This window comes from Triturus cristatus, chromosome 8, assembly GCF_964204655.1.
Source record: "Triturus cristatus chromosome 8, aTriCri1.1, whole genome shotgun sequence".
Classification (NCBI taxonomy): domain Eukaryota; kingdom Metazoa; phylum Chordata; class Amphibia; order Caudata; family Salamandridae; genus Triturus; species Triturus cristatus.
The window spans coordinates 65,706,534-65,724,380 of NC_140591.1; the positions used below are offsets into that span (position 1 = coordinate 65,706,534).

Below are 17,847 nucleotides of genomic sequence, written 5' to 3' on the forward strand. Positions count from 1 at the left end.
CAAAAAGTGGGGGTGAACATAGAAAGCAGACCCTACTCTCCTACACACTGCATTGACAGTAGGCACATCGATGTGCGCATGGTCACACTCCTCACTTCTCACTAGTGGAGAAGTTACGACATGACGTCATGCCAGGTGAGCATTGTGGGGCAGAGAAATCCTTTAAGAATTCATTTTGTCTCTGGGATTCACTCCTTTGGAGACTCAGGAGCAGCAACAACGCTGTGGTGTCACCAGGGCTTTAAGTAGAAACTTTTTCAATGTTAGATGCAAGCCATAGTTGCTGCTACTTTATCGTATGCAACTGACAAACATTGACAAAGCCAGTAGTCTGGAATTGTAGTAGGTATCATGTTACTTGTTGTATCATATATCTGGGTGCAATGGCAGTGAGAGAAAAATGCAAGTCGGGTAGATTAATATGCTAAGCACAGAATTATGGCTAAGGTTTTTAGGCCACACCCCTTAATTACATTAGCCACGCCCCTTTGAGAGACCCCGCAGTTTTTTCATCCCAATTAAAGCCCTGGGTACCTAAATTGCTCGTTAGCGATGTGACGTAGCTAAAGGGCCAATTTCATATGGACAAATATTGTATTCCCGAGGACATGTCCCCTGGTACTAACTTGTTGCTCATCCAATTCAGTAAATGCTTGGACATTTGGGAATTGACTACTATGCCGCGACTTCATGATTTGTGAAGTGCTTTTTGTACTTACCTCCTGTTGTTTGTGAGGGCTGACAGTTTCCATGCATGTGTTCTCTAGAGCCCAGTCTTTATGCTTTGAGGCAATGGGACTTGCACATTGGCTTTTTGTGGTCGCGTTCTTATATTCTGCTTTGCAGCTGCATGTGACTTCATCAATGACACTGTGAATCATGTGGACTCTCGATGGTATTAGCTGAATGTGCACGGCCTAAAAACTTATGGGGGTTTCCAGAGTTGGCCACCAAATGCGGGATGTGGGGGTGATTTGGCTCTATGCTGTTTGTGAGGGGAAACAGAGGGCCTTGTGAGAGTTCTGGTCTTGCTGGCAGGTCTCAACAACCACTCCCCAGTAAGATGACTAGCTACCTTTTGGAAGGCACTTTCGACGGTGTTAGCTGCCACATGGCTGTGTGGTGTGGAGGGTGTACCATGCTGTTTGGGTGGTGGCCAGGGTGCATGAGCTGACCACCTACCTGTGAGGTGAAGCTGAGTAAGGAAATGCTGTACTTGTGACCCATTCAAAATCTGTTGACTGGGTGTGAGTGTTTGATTGGTTCTGATGCTCCGTCCATCACCACCCCCCTTTTGTACCGCTTTGATCGCCATAAGTTGGCAGGGTATGCTCAGACGTGAGTCCCTTGCTCACTTTGCCACTGGATTCAAGCAAGCCTGGCTGAAGACGGCTGAAATGCCAGAAACCGGTCTAGGAAGCTTGTTTCCGGTCCAGGGAAGGCATGGCTTGGCAGTTCGGGCTGGACTGTTCCCATGAGGCAAAGGGTCAGACTGATTTGCATATGGCCATGTCTGAACTGGGGTGGCGGAGTGGGCTAAAGAACGGTGATGGATCAAACCCAGATCTGTTGACTGGGTGTGAGTGTTTGATTGGTTCTGATGCTCCGTCCATCACCACCCCCCTTTTGTACCATTCAAATTCAAAGCATGCATTCCTCATGAGTTTGATGTGGGCGGGCGATTGGAGCTCACTTGTTGTGCACAACAGTGCATTGTAGTGTGATGTGATCATTTTGTTGGTACTTACCAGCCTCCAGTCCCCCCTCGATTCATGTGGGACTCTCTGGATGCATTATGGCAGGCACCTTCTCCTCTCATTCAGTGAAGGTTAGTGGTGTAATGGGAGGCCCGCCACCAGCTTTCTGTCCGCCGCGTGGTTCAACTGGGCCTGACGCTTGAGCCAGGCCTTGGGTTAGAGCCACCGCATTCTGATGTCATGCACAGTGCGTAGGGTGGTCCCTACGGACTTGACTTTGCTGTGTATCCTTGCCCACATCTGATTCTTGCGCGCAGCTGGGGTGTGTTGGAACAGGTTCACATGTAAATGTGGTTCTAGCCATGATTATCTCGTCTGCCATCACTTTCAACTCTGAGTTGGTGAATTTGCGTTTTTTCTTCGGGTGCATGGTGCAGATGTATGAGTGGTGCGGGGGCAAGGTGGTGGTGGAGAGATGTGATTTGTGTGAGGTGTGTGGGTGAGAGTGTTGTTGTGTGGAGATAGGTGTGTGTGATGTTGTGCTGTGTGAGTCAATGGTGTCCTGTCTCTCTGTCTCAGCTTGTGGTGTGTAAAGGATGTTGGTGCCGGAAGGGGTTGGTTTTCTACTGTGGTATGTGGGTGTGTCCACATGTTTGGTGTTCTCCAGATGTCTCTTCCATGCTGCGCATGTCTTTCCTTACCAGGAGCGGTGTATCATTGTGGCATGTGTGTTGTGATTGAGGGCAGCTGGGAGTACAGTCACACCCCGGCCATTGTTGTGAAGTTGGTTGCGTCTGCCATTTTTTTGGCCTATGTGTGTGCGCTGCGGTCGGACGCAGTGCTCGGTCCGCCAGCTCTGCATTCTCATTGTAATTAGCCGTGTGGTCATACCGCGGCATGAGCGGCCTTTCCAGGCCATTTAACAGCTTTCCCCGACCGCCGAGGTCGGATTTGCAGCTCATCCAACTGTGGTGGATGGTGTTTTGTGTCATCCTGCTGTCGCGGTCTGATTTTGCCCACATTGCATCGTGATTTGACCGATGGATATGCCGCGGGTCATGCGGGAGGTATTTTTAAAACACCATGGAGGACGGAAGGCTTTTCCATCCGGCATCGTAATCGGGCCCTTAGTGTATTGGGACAGGGTGGGGTGCCTGCAAGCGCCACTAGACTGCTTTGAAGGGCACATTTGATGCCCTCCTTGCATAATCCAGCTGAAACCAGTTCACGGAGCCATTAGCTCCCGCTCTGGCGAGAAACTGGACAAAGCACATTGGAGCATCTCCCTACTGTCCAGTCCAGTCCCTCCTGTTGGAGGGACCACTGAATCGTCCCAACCCTTTCCTTAAGGTAGTTAAGGGCTTACCTGTAGGTTGGTCCCTAGATTTGTCGTGGGACAAGATTCAGATGTGAAACCACTTCAATTTCAACTGTCTGGGCACTCTGGACTTCGCTTTGGGAGCCAAGACTGCAATTGGGAAGGCTCCTGCTGCTCCTGGTTTCGTCATCCTGCAAGTCTTCTGCAACGTCTGTGCCTGTGCTCCATAGAGGTTCTTTGGACATCCAATATACCCGAAGGAATCTCCCTTGGAGTGAAGGAGTCACACCTCTGCATTTGCAGGCACCACAACAAAGCTGACCAGTCTGCTCTTCTTGAGCTCCTACGGACTCTGAAAGGTTCAGCAACACAGGTGGTGGTTCTGCAACTCCCTCGAGGCTTGCCCTGTCTTCATAGCAAGTTTGAAGCCAGTATCCCTCGTCAGAACTGCTGGAGCAGTACCCATGTGCACCACGTCGACTTGCCATTGCCAAGGCTTGTTGACTCTCTCCTCCAGAGATCTTCAGGCTCCAAGAAGCTCCAGCCTCAAGTATCTCCTGCAGCCAAGATCTTCGCCTGCACAGCACCCTTGCACCGTGGGCCTTCATCCTTTGGTGTGCTGCTTGGTGTCCTCTTGCGACTCCTGTGCCTCGGGCCTGTGGGTCCTCCCGAGGGTCTTCTTTGGCTCCAGTGGGCTCCCCTGCTTGCTAGGGCCTGCTCTGACTTACCTGCTCATGGTGAGTCAATTGGATCTTGCGGGTCCCGGCACTGCACCATTTTCGACGACTACGGTGGTTGCTGCTGCCAAGGCTTGTTGGTGCCCCTGCCAGACACTGAACCTTTGGCTCTTGATATCTGACGTTTGACAGCTCGTTAATGGCTCTTAGTTTTCCTCAGTGTCACCTGGTTCATACAGCTGCAACTTCAAGGGCACCGTCAACTCTACTGCATCCCCGAAATCAGTGGGCATTCGTCTTCCATGCCTCCTGGTCACTCCTGAGTGGCACCTCTGCTTGCAGGTACCTCTCATCTTGAATCCACCTTTGGGTTCCACCGGGCACTTTCACCTTCTTTGCCAGCGGCATCTATTCTGAAGTCCTCCATTGTGGTCTACTGCATTTCTGACGTCACTTCGCACCTATGCACCCGGCTTCCCTGGTGTAGGTATCCTGGTTCCTAGGGTATCCACAGGTGGGGTCACTCTGCAACCTTCCATCTTCCACGGCGTTTTTTCAGGATTTGCTGGGATGGATCCTTCTTCAAAACTGCAACCGCGACTTACCCATTGTATTACATTGAGTACGAGGTCGTGTTCCCACACTGCACAGGGCCTCTGTGGAGTTCCTAGATGCTCACTTTGGGTGGTTCCTTGGTCCCAAACTCTTCTAAGATTTCTGGGTACAGTCTTGACTTAAGTTGTGGTTCGCACTAAGGTGTTCTATTTTCTAAGTATTGCAATGTATTAGTGAATGTTAATAATAAGTACATATTTTTTATAGCTACACTCTGTGGTTCTTTTTCGCTTAACCTGCACCATAAGATTAGTTCTGGTAAAACACGCTGCTTTACACTTCTTCTGGACTAAGCTTGAAGGCAGCTCTCCATAGCTACCTCTTAAAGAGCTTTCTAAGGTAGTCTAAGACCACTAAAATCACCATAACGGGTGTCTGGATTAGTGCAGGGTGCTACACTTACATGAGTGAGCACCATATACTAAGCCAGCCTCCTACTGGAACCTAAATCATATGAAGGCTTTCAAAAGGCTTTCAAAATATGCTGGACTCATTTTTTTTACGGTTTCTGTATATGGCTGAATGTGCCATTGACTGGTAGCATCATAACAACTTAGTTGGAATGTGTTGTAAGGCAGTAAGGAATACATATGTAAAAGAGAGTGCAGGTACTCGCTATGTGTATGTGACCAGGATCATCTCAGGAAGCAAAGGGGTCCATGTGCATATAAAGGCACAGATTCATTGAGGATGGGCAAATCGATGAATCATAGATGGCCTAATCTTCTCTATAGAAGGTAAACATACTTATGGACAGCAGTACCTGAGGGATCTCTGTACATAAATATGGGATCATGTATAATGTGCTCAGGGTACAGGATCGTTTGAATGCCTTGATGTATGTTCATAGCTCAAGCGGATATGAGGATGCTCTCTGCTGCTGGGAGAGGTAATTCTGGGAAGAATATATTCACAGACCACAGAGCAGGTTCTTAAGAGCAAGCAACCCCAGTCTTAGTTCTTACATAGATGTTTAGTGGTTAGAGGAGTAGACATTAGAGATACAAAATAATTTACTATGCAGCTGCATAATTGCAAGAAGAACTATCTGCCTACAGAGAATTCAAGGGGTGTCCACTATAACTGGTCAGCTCCAGTAAAGATTGATTACAGGCTGATCCTGGATTCTTTAGCAGGCTACCCCAAGGCTGGTAGGACTTGTGAACCCCAGGTCTACTGGTCCATCAGCTCATTAACATTTGGAGGGTGCCACTCTTTAATTACTTCTATTCATCTGCCTGAAAAATAAAACGCCTGCATAGACTTTATTGGGTCTCCCACTATTCAAATCTACATGAAGGTTCATTCACCTTAATGGGATCACCCTCTTAAAGGGTTGGCTTCACCTTCCTCTGTGAGTCAAAATTTTGACAGGTTTGTGTGCTGGTGTCCTGATTTCTCCTGGAACAATCCCGCTTTGGCAGGGGTCTGAGGATGGGGTGGCAGCCATCTTGGAGAATCTTGGAGGGGTCTGAGGAGGTGGCGGCCATCTTAGGAGAACCTTGGAGAGGACTGAGGAGGTGGTGGCCGCCATCTTAAGGGAACCTTGGAGAGATCTAAGGTGGTGGCGGCCATCTTAGGAGAACCTTGGGACTTGAGGGTGTTCCATGGCACCACCTGTGTGTAACAAACAACCATGATGACACCAGTTGACTGCTGCACAACACCTTACCATTGAAACTTCCTTATTCATCTCGCCCATGTCTCGCTCCTTTGCCACCCCCTTCGTGGTGAGGTCATTTTCCACCTTGGCAGCAGGCTCATATTTGTCTTGTCCAGCCTGCAGTGAAACAAAAAACTCAAAAATAAATATGCTGATAAAATTAAAAGATACGAAAAGTAAACATTCAGCATCATGTTACATCTTACATGTTTTGTATTCTATTTTTAGCATGGAAATATAGGCTCCCAGATCCCACTCTGCAGCCACTTTGAGAGGTTGGAGGTCCGAAAATGCGACCAAATGTGTACTCAGGACTAAATTACTGCGCAAAAAAATCTTCACTGCATGACATAATTATAGGTAGGATTCCCAGCGCGACCCGAAATCCACCAGTGGTGGAAAAGAATGGCTCTCGCCCCGCCTTGGGAACTGCTGCTTCTGACGTCGCTGCAAGTGTTTGTGTGAAAAAGAGCAGTGCTCACTGGGCCGTGCGAAAAAATACAAAGGGGCAGATTTACAAGCCCCTTTGCGCCACTTTTAACATGGGAAAAGTGACGCAAAAGTGGCGCATGTGGCTTGTAAATCTGCCCCAAAATGTCTGCTTGGGATGGGTCTCCATCTGTCTGGGCGGCAGCAGAGGCTGTGTGCGCAAGGCCAGGGTGATGCCCCCTTCTGTCCCTGCCTGTCCCGCTGAAGGGTTAGTTTAAACATCTATGTGTTATTTAGGCAACAGGACTCATGCCTCCTTAGAGGCCACAGGAGCACCCTTGAGGCAGCCTAGGTCACACTGAGCTGTGGCACAGGAGGGATAGCTGCCAACAGAGGTCTCCTGGCATTCAAGTGTACCTTGGAGACAAATATATGCCAACAACCCCGATTCAGGCAAGAGACTCCGAATTGTTTTTAAACCAAGGGGCATATCAACAACAACCGGCGATAATTATCTCTAAGCTGACTTAGCGCTAGGATAATTATCGCCAGCTAGCGTGAATTTTTATCGCTGAGATAGCGTGCTATTAGCAACGCTTATCTCAATAGCGATAAAAATCCTCACGCTAACAGGCTAACGTGAGATTATCGCTGGAAACACAGCGATAATCTCACGTTACCTTGTTGATAGGGACAGGAAAACTTAGGCATGATATCCTCCTTCCATAGGATATCATGGCTAAGTCAGAAAAATACCAGATGTAAAAAAGCAGCGTTAACCGCGGTTAGCGCTGCTTTTTTTGTCTCTAACAGGGTTAGCGACATTCTTGATAATAGGAGAAATGTCGCTTAGCGACATTTCTCCTATTATTTTACTCTGGAACGCCCCCTTTGCATCTCATTAGAGATGCAAGGGGAAGCGTAGAGTAAAAGGGTGCTAACATGCAAATTTGCATGTTAGCACCCTGTTGTTGATAGGGCGCTAGTTTTATCTCTCCTTTTTTGGCTTTAAAGCCAAAAAAGCAGAGATAAAGCCCTTGTTGATATGCCCCAAAGTGTGGCTTAAATTAAGCTGTCCCCGCCTAAAATCTCCAAAGCATTAATGCAAGTCATTGGAGAAAAACAATTCATCCGATTTTTTTTACACTCCCGCTATGTACAGATATCTCTGATATTGATGGCATATAGGAACATCGAGACATATGGCCTGTCCCTTGTCCTGCACAGGGCAACTGTAAGAAGTGTAATAAATGTGTATTGTGTAGTTAATTAAAACCTTAACAAAACTTCACATAGATCAAAGAAAGCAATAACATGTCTGCAAAATATTGAAACAGGATTTCTCATTATTGGCTTTGCATTCTCACTTGTTACGAGTGATGTTCACGCGCCTCTAAAAAAGTTCATAACCTGTACAATAAAATTCTTACTAAATCTTAAAATTTCCACATTCTATAGTACTGTTGACTTTCAGTTTTCAAGCTTGATCGTAAATTTGAAACTATTATCTGCTTACATATCCTGTACATTAAGTACAGTTTTCAAAGCCTGGTCATGAAGATTGAGAAATGTTATCAGTTTACAGTTCATTTGAGGCTATGATGGGTCTAGTCCTGTTATTATGGCCAATCTTCATTTCCTTATTCCTCTGCTTTTTAAAGCGTTTCTTAATAAAGTGACTCATGCTGTATAAAGTTAGGGGCATGTGCAAATTAGATGAATAAAGTTTCCTTTATTGCTGCCGTAGAGTAGGCATGTTGTCAACCCTTGGTGGACCCTGGTTGGCTGGTCCGCAATCAATGGTCATTTTTCAAACGATAGGGCCATCAGTTGTCTTCTTAGATAGATCAAAAATGTAATACTTAAATAAGGTGCTGGTGCAAGGGTCTTACAGTTTTTAATCACCATCCAGGCATGCGATCTCAAACTGAAGATATTTTATCGAATAACAAGAAATGAAATTTATCACTTGCTTTAGGTCGAATAAGGCAGATCATTGTTCCATAGCTCAGCCGTACAAGTAGTTGTTAGAGCCTTTTGAAGGTATTGATTACATGGTGATTTTTTTGCCATTTTCGAGTTCTGTCCAGAGGGAGCTGGCTGTATTCTGTTTCAGTCGATGCCAAAGCTTTATTGTGGTGTACATTCTCCCTATTGTTTAATTTATAAGTCCAAATTCAAGTCGCACCTGGGCTGCTGAAGCTGACTGATATCTCTGGAAAACCTTTTTGTAGGTTGAGACTAGCAGTTTGTTCAAAGGTTCAGAACCTTTGCCGTGTAGAGCAATACTGGTGTACGTTATTATTGGTAGCATTTTGGCCGATATCACTGCAAGCAAAGGTTTATATGACGGCCCCTTCAGTTTCTTGCCAGGGTCCTAAAGGCAGACACTAAAACACTAGTTCTCTGTGATATATACGTTTTTTGCTCTTGATGGTTTAGTCTACTATCCATATAAAACCCCAGGTTTACATGGATAGTACTTTACGACTTTCGGTATTCACAAAAGGCATTTAGTAGTAGGAAAGTTAGGAGTGCTTACTTTACTACTACTAACTGCCTTCTGTGAATACCAAAAGTAGTAATTGTAGGATTTTATCTCAGTCTAGTAGTAGTAAAGTTAGGAGTCCTAACTTTACTACTACTAAATGCCTTCTGTGAATACCAAAAGTAGTAAGTTTAGGATTTTGAATCGGCCCCATAGCGTCTAAAAACCAGGACAATGCATTTGTGTCCAAAATGTGCAAAGTGTTCGCTAGATTCATTCACGTTGAGTATATGGATGCTTTCTTCAATTTGGGGCTGCCACTGGGCTAGAGTTACATGTGCAAATATTGCCTTTTCGGTTTTCAAAGCATCCCTACTAATAAATAATGTAATTTTCAAGCGCAAATCTTAAAATAAGGCATTATGCATCTAAAATCAGTGAAAAAACAAACTATGTACAAGCGCATGCCAAGTGTTCACTGTCCTCCGTTCCCATTATTTGCAAACCTGTGCTGTGCAATTTGTGGCTGCCGCAAGATTGGAATTGATATGCGAGAGTGCAGAGTCATGTAATGATCTTAAAGTTAGGAGTGGAGTATAATTTCATCTGACACAGTAGAGTTGGGTCTGTGTATAAAAAGTGCTAGATGTCCGCTGTCCTCTTTTTCGATGATTATGGGTTTGTACTTTGCAGTATAGGGTAGCGAAGCCGCAAGACTTGGGTCTGAAGTCAGCAAAGAGGGTTAGATGTTGTCTGTAACAGTTAGCTGACGTGTTGCATAAACGTTGTTGTCCTGCATGCAAGCTGTAGTGACTGGCTATTTAGTAATGCTATTAGGGCGGGTCGGCATGATTGTATCCGAAGAGAGCGGAGGGCTGGAAGTAAAAAGTGCCGTCTCCATGTGTTGACGGCTGGGCAGATGCACAAGAAACATAAGACTGACTCTTCTGCATGTCCGCGGAAACGGCACAGAATGTGATAATGGTAACTTTCCCAATTGCGGTGGATGAGAGTTGATCTTATCTAGCCGTTGTGCCAGGTCTGACATAAATAGATTAACAAGCACTGGCATTGCCAACAGGTCTCACTTTTGGGCGTTTATAAGTATTTAGTTACGCAGCACAATATCCTTGGTGCAACAATAACTGTTGCATGGCTAAACACTTATAAGGCCCCAAAGGCGAGACCTATTGGCTATGCCAATGCTTGTTTAGGACTTGTGCCCTGGCTAAATGGCTCTATTGTTTGTTGTGTATCATGGTACAGCGCTATATTTAGTGATATGCTCCTACCTCCCCACCCCCTTCCCCCACACAACCAAGGCTCATCTTTGACTCTCCTCCTTATCCTTTTATGCTATTAGGACTTATTTCTCGAAAGCGCACTGGGTCGGCACATTAGTAATGTTTGTCATGTTATTCACAAAACATTGAAATGAAGTGTGAGAAAAAAGAAACGTGCTTGTGTAACCTGTGAGCTGGTTATCTAGCTGGGAGACCTGTTTGCACAAAAAAAACAGAGAAAGAAGGAAGGAGAGAGAAGAAAGTAAGCAGGGTGAGAATGCAGGACAAAGACGAGGGAATGCACAGAAAAAAGGCGAAAAAGAAGAGCGAAGCGGAGGGACATGGGGTAGCTAGCAGAGTAATGCAGGAGATGGGAAGGGGAAAAGAAGACAAAAGGAGGAAGCGGCAGCAGGACCGGTTTATATTTGTTGCATCACATTCACTCTGTGCTCTGGGCACAATGTTGAATGTATGTCTGTCTAATTTTACCCTCTGAGTGAGTGATACAAAATGATAGAGTGCCCTGGTACCCCAAGGCTTCCCCCGTACCTACGGATACCCTCCGAAGTGACGGACAGACACGGGTACCGAAGCAAGGTTTTGGTTTTTACTGATGTGATGCACTGCAAAGAAAATACAGGGCTTTGAATCTCATTCATGAAGAACGGTTCCCTATGAAAGTCAAAGAGAACACTTCAAGAGCAGCTGGGAGTCGCGCTGTCACTTAATACATGCTGCAGGGGCGGGAGGGGGGGGCATAACACGGGGCACGAGCAAGCCGTAACCCTAGTCTCTCGGGACACAAGGGAGGGACGGGTGTTCGGACAGTACTTTCATCACTTATGTTAAATAGCTCAGGTACAGAAAGGCATTCTGCAGAAGATAAAACGGGTACAAAGCCTGACACAGTCACATTAAAAGTGAAGTAGATTTCGAAGAGCAAAACAATGAAGACAGGGCAAACCCGGACCATAAACCCACACTGGTACACTAAAGATTAAAATGTAAATATATTACCAAAACATTAGAAACAAGCATTTGCAATGCAATAGGTCTCGCATTATTAAAGTTTGAGCTATTGGCATTGCTAATAATAATGCAACACCAATAGCTCAAACATTCAGTAATGCGAGACCTATTGTATTGCAAATGCTTGTTTTTTTACTGTTATTTTTCCACCACCGACGTGACCCAGTGCCCCCACCCTTCCCCGTGAGCAGCCAATGATAAAAGCACACAGCGTAATAAACTAGATAGAGTAGTAGAAAGAGTGTGTGAGAAAGCAAGAATGAAGGAGAGAGAAGGTTATAGATGCACAAAGAAGAGGAGGAGAGTGTGTGTTTGTGGTTTGGATTTAAAAAAAAGTTATGGTAAAGAAACTGTGCTGAAAGACTTGAAGTGAACGAATATGAGAATTGCTGGATTCGTGCGTGCGAGAGAGGAGTGAGAGAGTGAGAGATAGAGATAGAGATAAAGCTAGAGATAGAGATAGAGATAGAGATAGTATGGGGAGGGGCACTAAGGGCGGGTGAGAAGTGGACCTGTACTCAGTATGATGATGTATACGAAGGGAGCATGTGTGAGCAGGCAGTTTAGATAGGACATAGGTAGTTTGAGGGAGGGATGTGAAAGGGCAGTGGAATTGTGAGATGAGAGGTGTTAGTGGTAGTGGGAGGGAATGAGAGGGGCAGTGTGCTTGTGTGGGAAAGATAAGGTTTTTTGAAGTGTAATGTAGAGATGGGTTGTATTTAAATTGTTTGTTGTGGAGTTGTGTAGTGAAAACATGTTGCCTGGTGTGCTGTGGCATTATGTGGACAGAAATTAAATGGTATGAACTGTAGTGGAATTATATAGAATGAGATAGTGTGTTATGTATTTAAATATGTGGATTACTTTCTGGAGTTAATTTGCGGTGTGTGGAACCAAATTGCATTGCAGTATGCCATAAGTGATCCTCAAATCACCAAAGTAATAAAACAGAGTTTTACTGGGAGAAAGGCATGGACGTTTATGTTCTGGGAGTTAAAAGTATGTTAATGATTCATCTTTGATAACAGTACATTTGTTTTAAATTTTCCAATTGAAATAATAATCAACGTTATCTGCTACCACACTTAAATAGTAAACTATGACATTGTAGGATGCTTTGCTGATACCAGTACGTGAAATACTCCCCCAAAGAACAGCAGTTTGGCAGTGTTTGAGACCACTTTTTGATAACTGCATCTCACTGCCTCCGAATAATCAACTTTTGCTAAACAGTGAACAAAAGAACACAGCACCATACCGTATGTGTTTATTATAGAGTGATAATTTTTTATTTGCTAGACTTTTATTGCATACATTAAATAATGTAGACAGCACTCTGAGAGCAATTGGCATTGTCAATGTCTTTAGCCATGTTTTATTAAGTAGAGTGGATGTATGTGGGGTGGTGATGAAATATGTGCAGTGTAAATATGTGGCAAGGTGTGGAGTGGAATTATATGGAGCGTAAATATTTTGCATGATGTGGATTTACGTGGAGTGGCATTGTTTGGCGTGGAGTGGTATGTAGTGAAGTTGAATTATGTGGCATGATGTTGAGTTATATTGTGTGGATTGCAATTATGTGGTGTGAAATGATGTGGGTTGGAGTGGCATTGTTTGTTTTGGAATTGTGTGGCATTGAGTGGAGTTATGTGAGGTGGATTTATGTGGTATGGTGTGCTATAGAATTATGTGGATATTAATTATGCAGTATTAAGTTTAGTGGGCTTATATCTAGTGGTATTGTGTGTCGTAAAGTGGCATGTATTGAGTGGAATTATGTAGTATGATATAGAATTATGTGGCATGATGTGGATTCTGTGGTGTGGATTGGATGTATGTAGTATCTAGTTAAATGATGTGTTGTGGAGTAGAATTTAGTGTTGTGGAATGGAATTGTGTGGAGTTGAATTGTGTTGTGTGGAATTGTGTGGCATTGAGTGAGATTATGTTGAGCGAAATCATATGGCATGGTGTGGAGTGTATTATGTGGAGTGTTGCTATGTGGCATGGAGTAGATTTATGTGGAGTGTAATTGTGTGGTATGGAGTAGAGTGTTATTATTCTATGTGGTATGGAATTGTGCTGCATTGAATTGTGTGGCGTGGCATTGTGTGGAATTGTGTGGTATGGTGTGGAATTATGTGGAGTGTAAATACAGGGCATGCTGGAGTTGAATTTTGTTGAGTGTAATTATGTGTTTTGGAGCTGAGTGGATATATGTGGAGTGTAATTATGTGGTGTGAAGTGTAAGTATGTAGGCTGAAGTGTAATTATGTGGAGGGGAATTATCTGGAGTTGAATTGTGTTGCGTGGAGTGTAATGGAATTATTTTGCATGGAGTGGTGTTATGTGAAGTGGAATTATGTGGCATGGAGCAGAGTGGAAATGTGTGGAGTTGAATTTGATGGATGGTATTTATGTGGCATGTCGAATGATGTGGAGTTGAATTGTGTTGATTTGTGTTGTGTGAAATTATGCGAAGGTCAAAAGTTGAATTTTGTGGTGTGCATTTGTGTGTTGTGACATTGCGTGCCACTTAATTGTGTAGCGCTGTGTTGATTTATGTGGGGTTGAATGTTTGCTGTCTTCATAAGCCAGCGAAGAGCGAGGCGCAGTCTGCATCCAGTGATCTTTTCAGGCTTTAAATTGCTGTTGACTTGGAATGCGCTAGGGCCAGAGTTACCAACTTTGAAACTGGTGAACCATGTTTGAGTCTCAGCAGCATTGGCTTAACATTCTGTGATCCTGCACAATTCAGTGTATAAAAGAGACTAATATGACCTTGTGTAATGTAGCCGGTGCTCATGTAAAGCCCTAGAACCCCTTTGGGTCGTGTTTGCGTTATATAAAATTGCATACAAAAAATAATGATTTGACAGGGAGGGCGAATTAGGCCCATGGACTATACGAGAAACTTGGATAATCTTGGTTGCCGAGATGAGGTAACAAGTTATAGGCCAGCTTTCACAATATGCACTTTTGTAAGGTCTTATCAGTCAGTGTTTTTGTGACCATGAGTGCCCTCAGTATATCACGCCTCTGAAAGCACGATGACGTGTTAAAGCACTTGTATACAGGAAAACTATATATCCCACCGGATGACGTCTGAGATGAGTTGTTGCCTAGGAGGCAGGGAGTGCATGCCCAAAGTGTTCCCTGTACAGATTCTCCTCTGCCCTGTTTACAAATCTTTGAAAAACTTGGCGTAAGCCTTCACAGTGTTTAGTGCGATTTATTCAAAATGAGATCCCTTTTGTTGATTCAGTACTACAAGGGTATGGCTCTTCGTCCACCATCTTTAAAGTGCCTATTATGACCACGTATGTTGACAATCCGCACAGCGTGAAAGAAAATACAGTAGGTTTACAGCACTATTAGCTTGCCTTTGTAGATCTGTCTTACCCGATGTGAAATCTAATTAACTTTTTTACGTGGGGAGAAGATTAAACTTTTAACTCCACGTTTTCTACAGTTGTATTGTTATTTTATAATTTGAAATTTCATTTTTCTGATTGTGCTGTATTGTTTACTTGCACATTCAGATATAACTGTCCATTTGATCTTCTGGCTTCATGGTAATGCACTTTTTACATCCGCCGACTTGACGTGCAGTGCAGGATAATTGAGTTATGTTTGTTAACAGACGCAACTGAAACTAGCTGGTCGCATCCTCACACTGGCCTGGGCTGCGCGGTCTCCCAGGCTCTACAGTGCAGCCAACTTTCTTCTGTCTGGGAGGATGGTGTCTAGCAGAAGCCTTTTCTAGAGTTGTTGAGAGGGCTGGTTAGGGTAATCCTCCTACCACTTCTACCGCACTTAGCAACTAACTTACATAGTCAGTGAAGCACTGCAGGCAGGTGTTAGCAAACAGCGAGGCCTGCAGAGAGCTGCGAACCAGGGAGCAGAGTAGGTATATGTTATCCGGCTGCCTTCTCTTTAGCGCACGTGCAACACTGCTGGCCTGTGGCTCAATCCCCGCCAGCATATACCATCAGGGAGGCACCACAGCATGAACGCTTGTAAGTTGATTCAGCCACCTACGCCACCACTCGTAATATAATCACGACATACCACCTTGAAATAAAATGTATAAATGTTATTAAAGTGCTCATGCTGCCGCCCGTGGTTGATGACTACGCACAGCTCACTATAGATAGTGATCACTCTTACAAATACAGGCGCCGACTCTAGTGCAGGCTATCAACTGAGGCAGCCTCCATTATGCGGTTTGAAACTGTGCATGGTAGTGCTTCGCTCCCGTACCGCCGCCGGCCCACCTATAGGTCACACATGGAGCCAGGGCAGGTGAAGAATGCGTTACATCACAGGCCCGCCCAGACGATGGAAATCTCTACCTGGGGCCAGGGCTGGTGAGGCTCAGGCAGCAGGGGGGCACAGCAGGACTTAAAAATACCCCTGCCTGGTGCCAGTGTGAGTGTGGTTTCCTGCACAGCAGAGTAGCACTGACAAGTCGCGCATGGACTGGAGGCCCCTCTGTCAGGGCCCGAAATTATATTTAAAGTTTAGTCAGTGCTTTAAATCAACAGTCCGCTGAATGGAGCCTAGCCCGCCGCGGCACTACAGTGAGCAGAGCGACAGGCTGTAAAGTATAAAAACTATCAATACATCAGTGAGCCACGCAGTAGCCTCTCCATGATGACAGTCAGTGCAACCTCTCGTCTGTGACCAGGTCCGGTCGCAGGGCAGCGGCATGATCAAATCAGCAGTGCGTGTGGTGCTGTGTGACATTAAGGTAACAGTACTGTAAAGTCAGTACTGTGGCAGACTGACCAGAAAGTACTTACTTGCTGATTGTTATTGTGAACTTTACTCCAGTCAGGCAGGAGGCACTGTCTCTCTGAGCGCCGGGGGGTCCAGCGGCCGCGGCGCACCGTGACTGAGCTGCACGGAGTAGGTGGTCGCGGGCGCACAGCTGTGCAGCACTGCGTCGTGCAGTCTCCCCGCAGCGCCCGATGCGGAGCCTCTCATGATGCCGTGCGGCCATTATGCTTTCGGACCTACTGACTGACCCTGAGAGTGGTGTGGGATCGTGTCACTTACGATTCTTCCCATGGTGGCTGTTCCTGGCGCTGCCTCGGTTGTGACATGGGGGGGGTCATCCGGTATTCCCGCAGGAAACTGTATATCGCTCTCTCCAATGGAGATCCATCAGCCATGGCGATGCGAATGGTTTTGTTGAGTGTCCTCATAAACCTCTCCACCTCTCCATTGGCTTGGGGCCACCTTGGTGTTACTTTGCGGTGATGGATCCCCCAGCTCTTGAGGTACTCTGCAAACTCCTGCCCCTGGAAAGGCGGTCCATTGTCGGTCTTGACCACCCCGAATATGCCATGAGTGGCGATGGTTTTCTCAAATTTCGCTATTACTTCAGTGGCTGTCTGGCTCCCCACAATTTCGACCTCTGGGTATCTGGTGAAATCATCGATGATGACCAACGCATACCGTCCATCGGGGAGATGTCTGAAGTCGGCATGCCCAGTGGATGGCGATGGCTTCTCGCTCGATTTGCGAGTAACGCTGCTCTGTTTCGGTCAGGTCTGGAGTTGTGTCAGGACCGCTCCCAACCCAAACGGGCTCGCGTCAACCGCCACGTTGGCGGGCTTCGCCGGGTCGAAGTACGAGAGGGTAGTGTCCACAGACAGGGCCGCCTTTGTTGCTTGGAACGCCTGCACCTGTTCCGGGCCCCCCTGCCACGTGGTGGACGACTTGGTCAGCTCCCTGAGGGGTTTGGTGAGGTTGGAGAGGTCCGGAATGAAGCGGCCGCAGAAGTTGACCATGCCCAGGAAACTCCGGGCCTCCGAGATGTTCGTCGGAGCTGGGGCATCTTGGACATCCTTCACCTTGTCCGGGTCTGGGGCCACCCCTTGGTCCGAGAAGGTGTACTCGAAGAAACTGATCTTGTTCTGCAGGAACTGACACTTCTCCCGGTGCAGGGTCAAGCCTGACTCCTGAATCCTTTTGAGGACCCCTCTCAACCGCTGGTGGTGTTCCTCTATGGTTGACGCGTATATGAGCAGGTCGTCGCTCACATTGAGCATGCCGGGGAGCCCACTGAGCACTTCTCTGATGGTATTTTGGAATACCTCGGCGGCACTCGAGATGCCGAAGTTCAGGCGCCGATACCGTCTGAGGCCCACATGTGTGGAAAATGTGGTGATGTACCTCGAGTCCGGATGAAGTGGTAGCTGGTGATAGCCTGACCGTAGGTCCATCTTCGAAAAGCACCTGACCCTATTCAGCTCTCCCAGGATGTCATCAATGGTGGGCGTCAGGTGTCGCTCTCTCTTGACCGCGGCGTTAGGGAGGCGCATGTCCACACAGATGCGGACTTGTCCTGGCTGCTTCAGCTTCCTGGCGATGACGATCGGGGATACCCACGGGGTTGGCCCACTGACCTTTTCGATTATGCCTTGTCTCTCCAGGGCCTCCAGCTCCTCCTCGACCTTTTGCCTCAGGTGGAAAGCGATTCGCCGGTGCCTCAGCGCCACTGGTTGGACCGACGGGTCGATGTGTAAGGATACTTCCTTTCCTTTCAGGCACCCGATGCCATTAAAAACTTCTCCAAACTCTTCCATGATGGTATCCAGTTCTTCCTCCAGGACTGCCATGGCAAACGAGATCAGT

General features: G+C 46.2%; 1 protein-coding gene across 1 annotated transcript in view; it reads right to left on the minus strand.

The window, feature by feature from the left end:
- The window catches only part of LOC146801336 (uncharacterized), a 918,316-nt gene that overhangs the window by 124,481 nt on the left and 775,988 nt on the right, over positions 1-17,847 (minus strand). Inside the window, exon 6 of the mRNA XM_085620985.1 lies at positions 5,980-6,087. Within this exon, the coding sequence (XP_085477111.1) occupies positions 5,980-6,087 (108 nt within the window). The remainder of the gene's footprint in view (positions 1-5,979; positions 6,088-17,847) is intronic.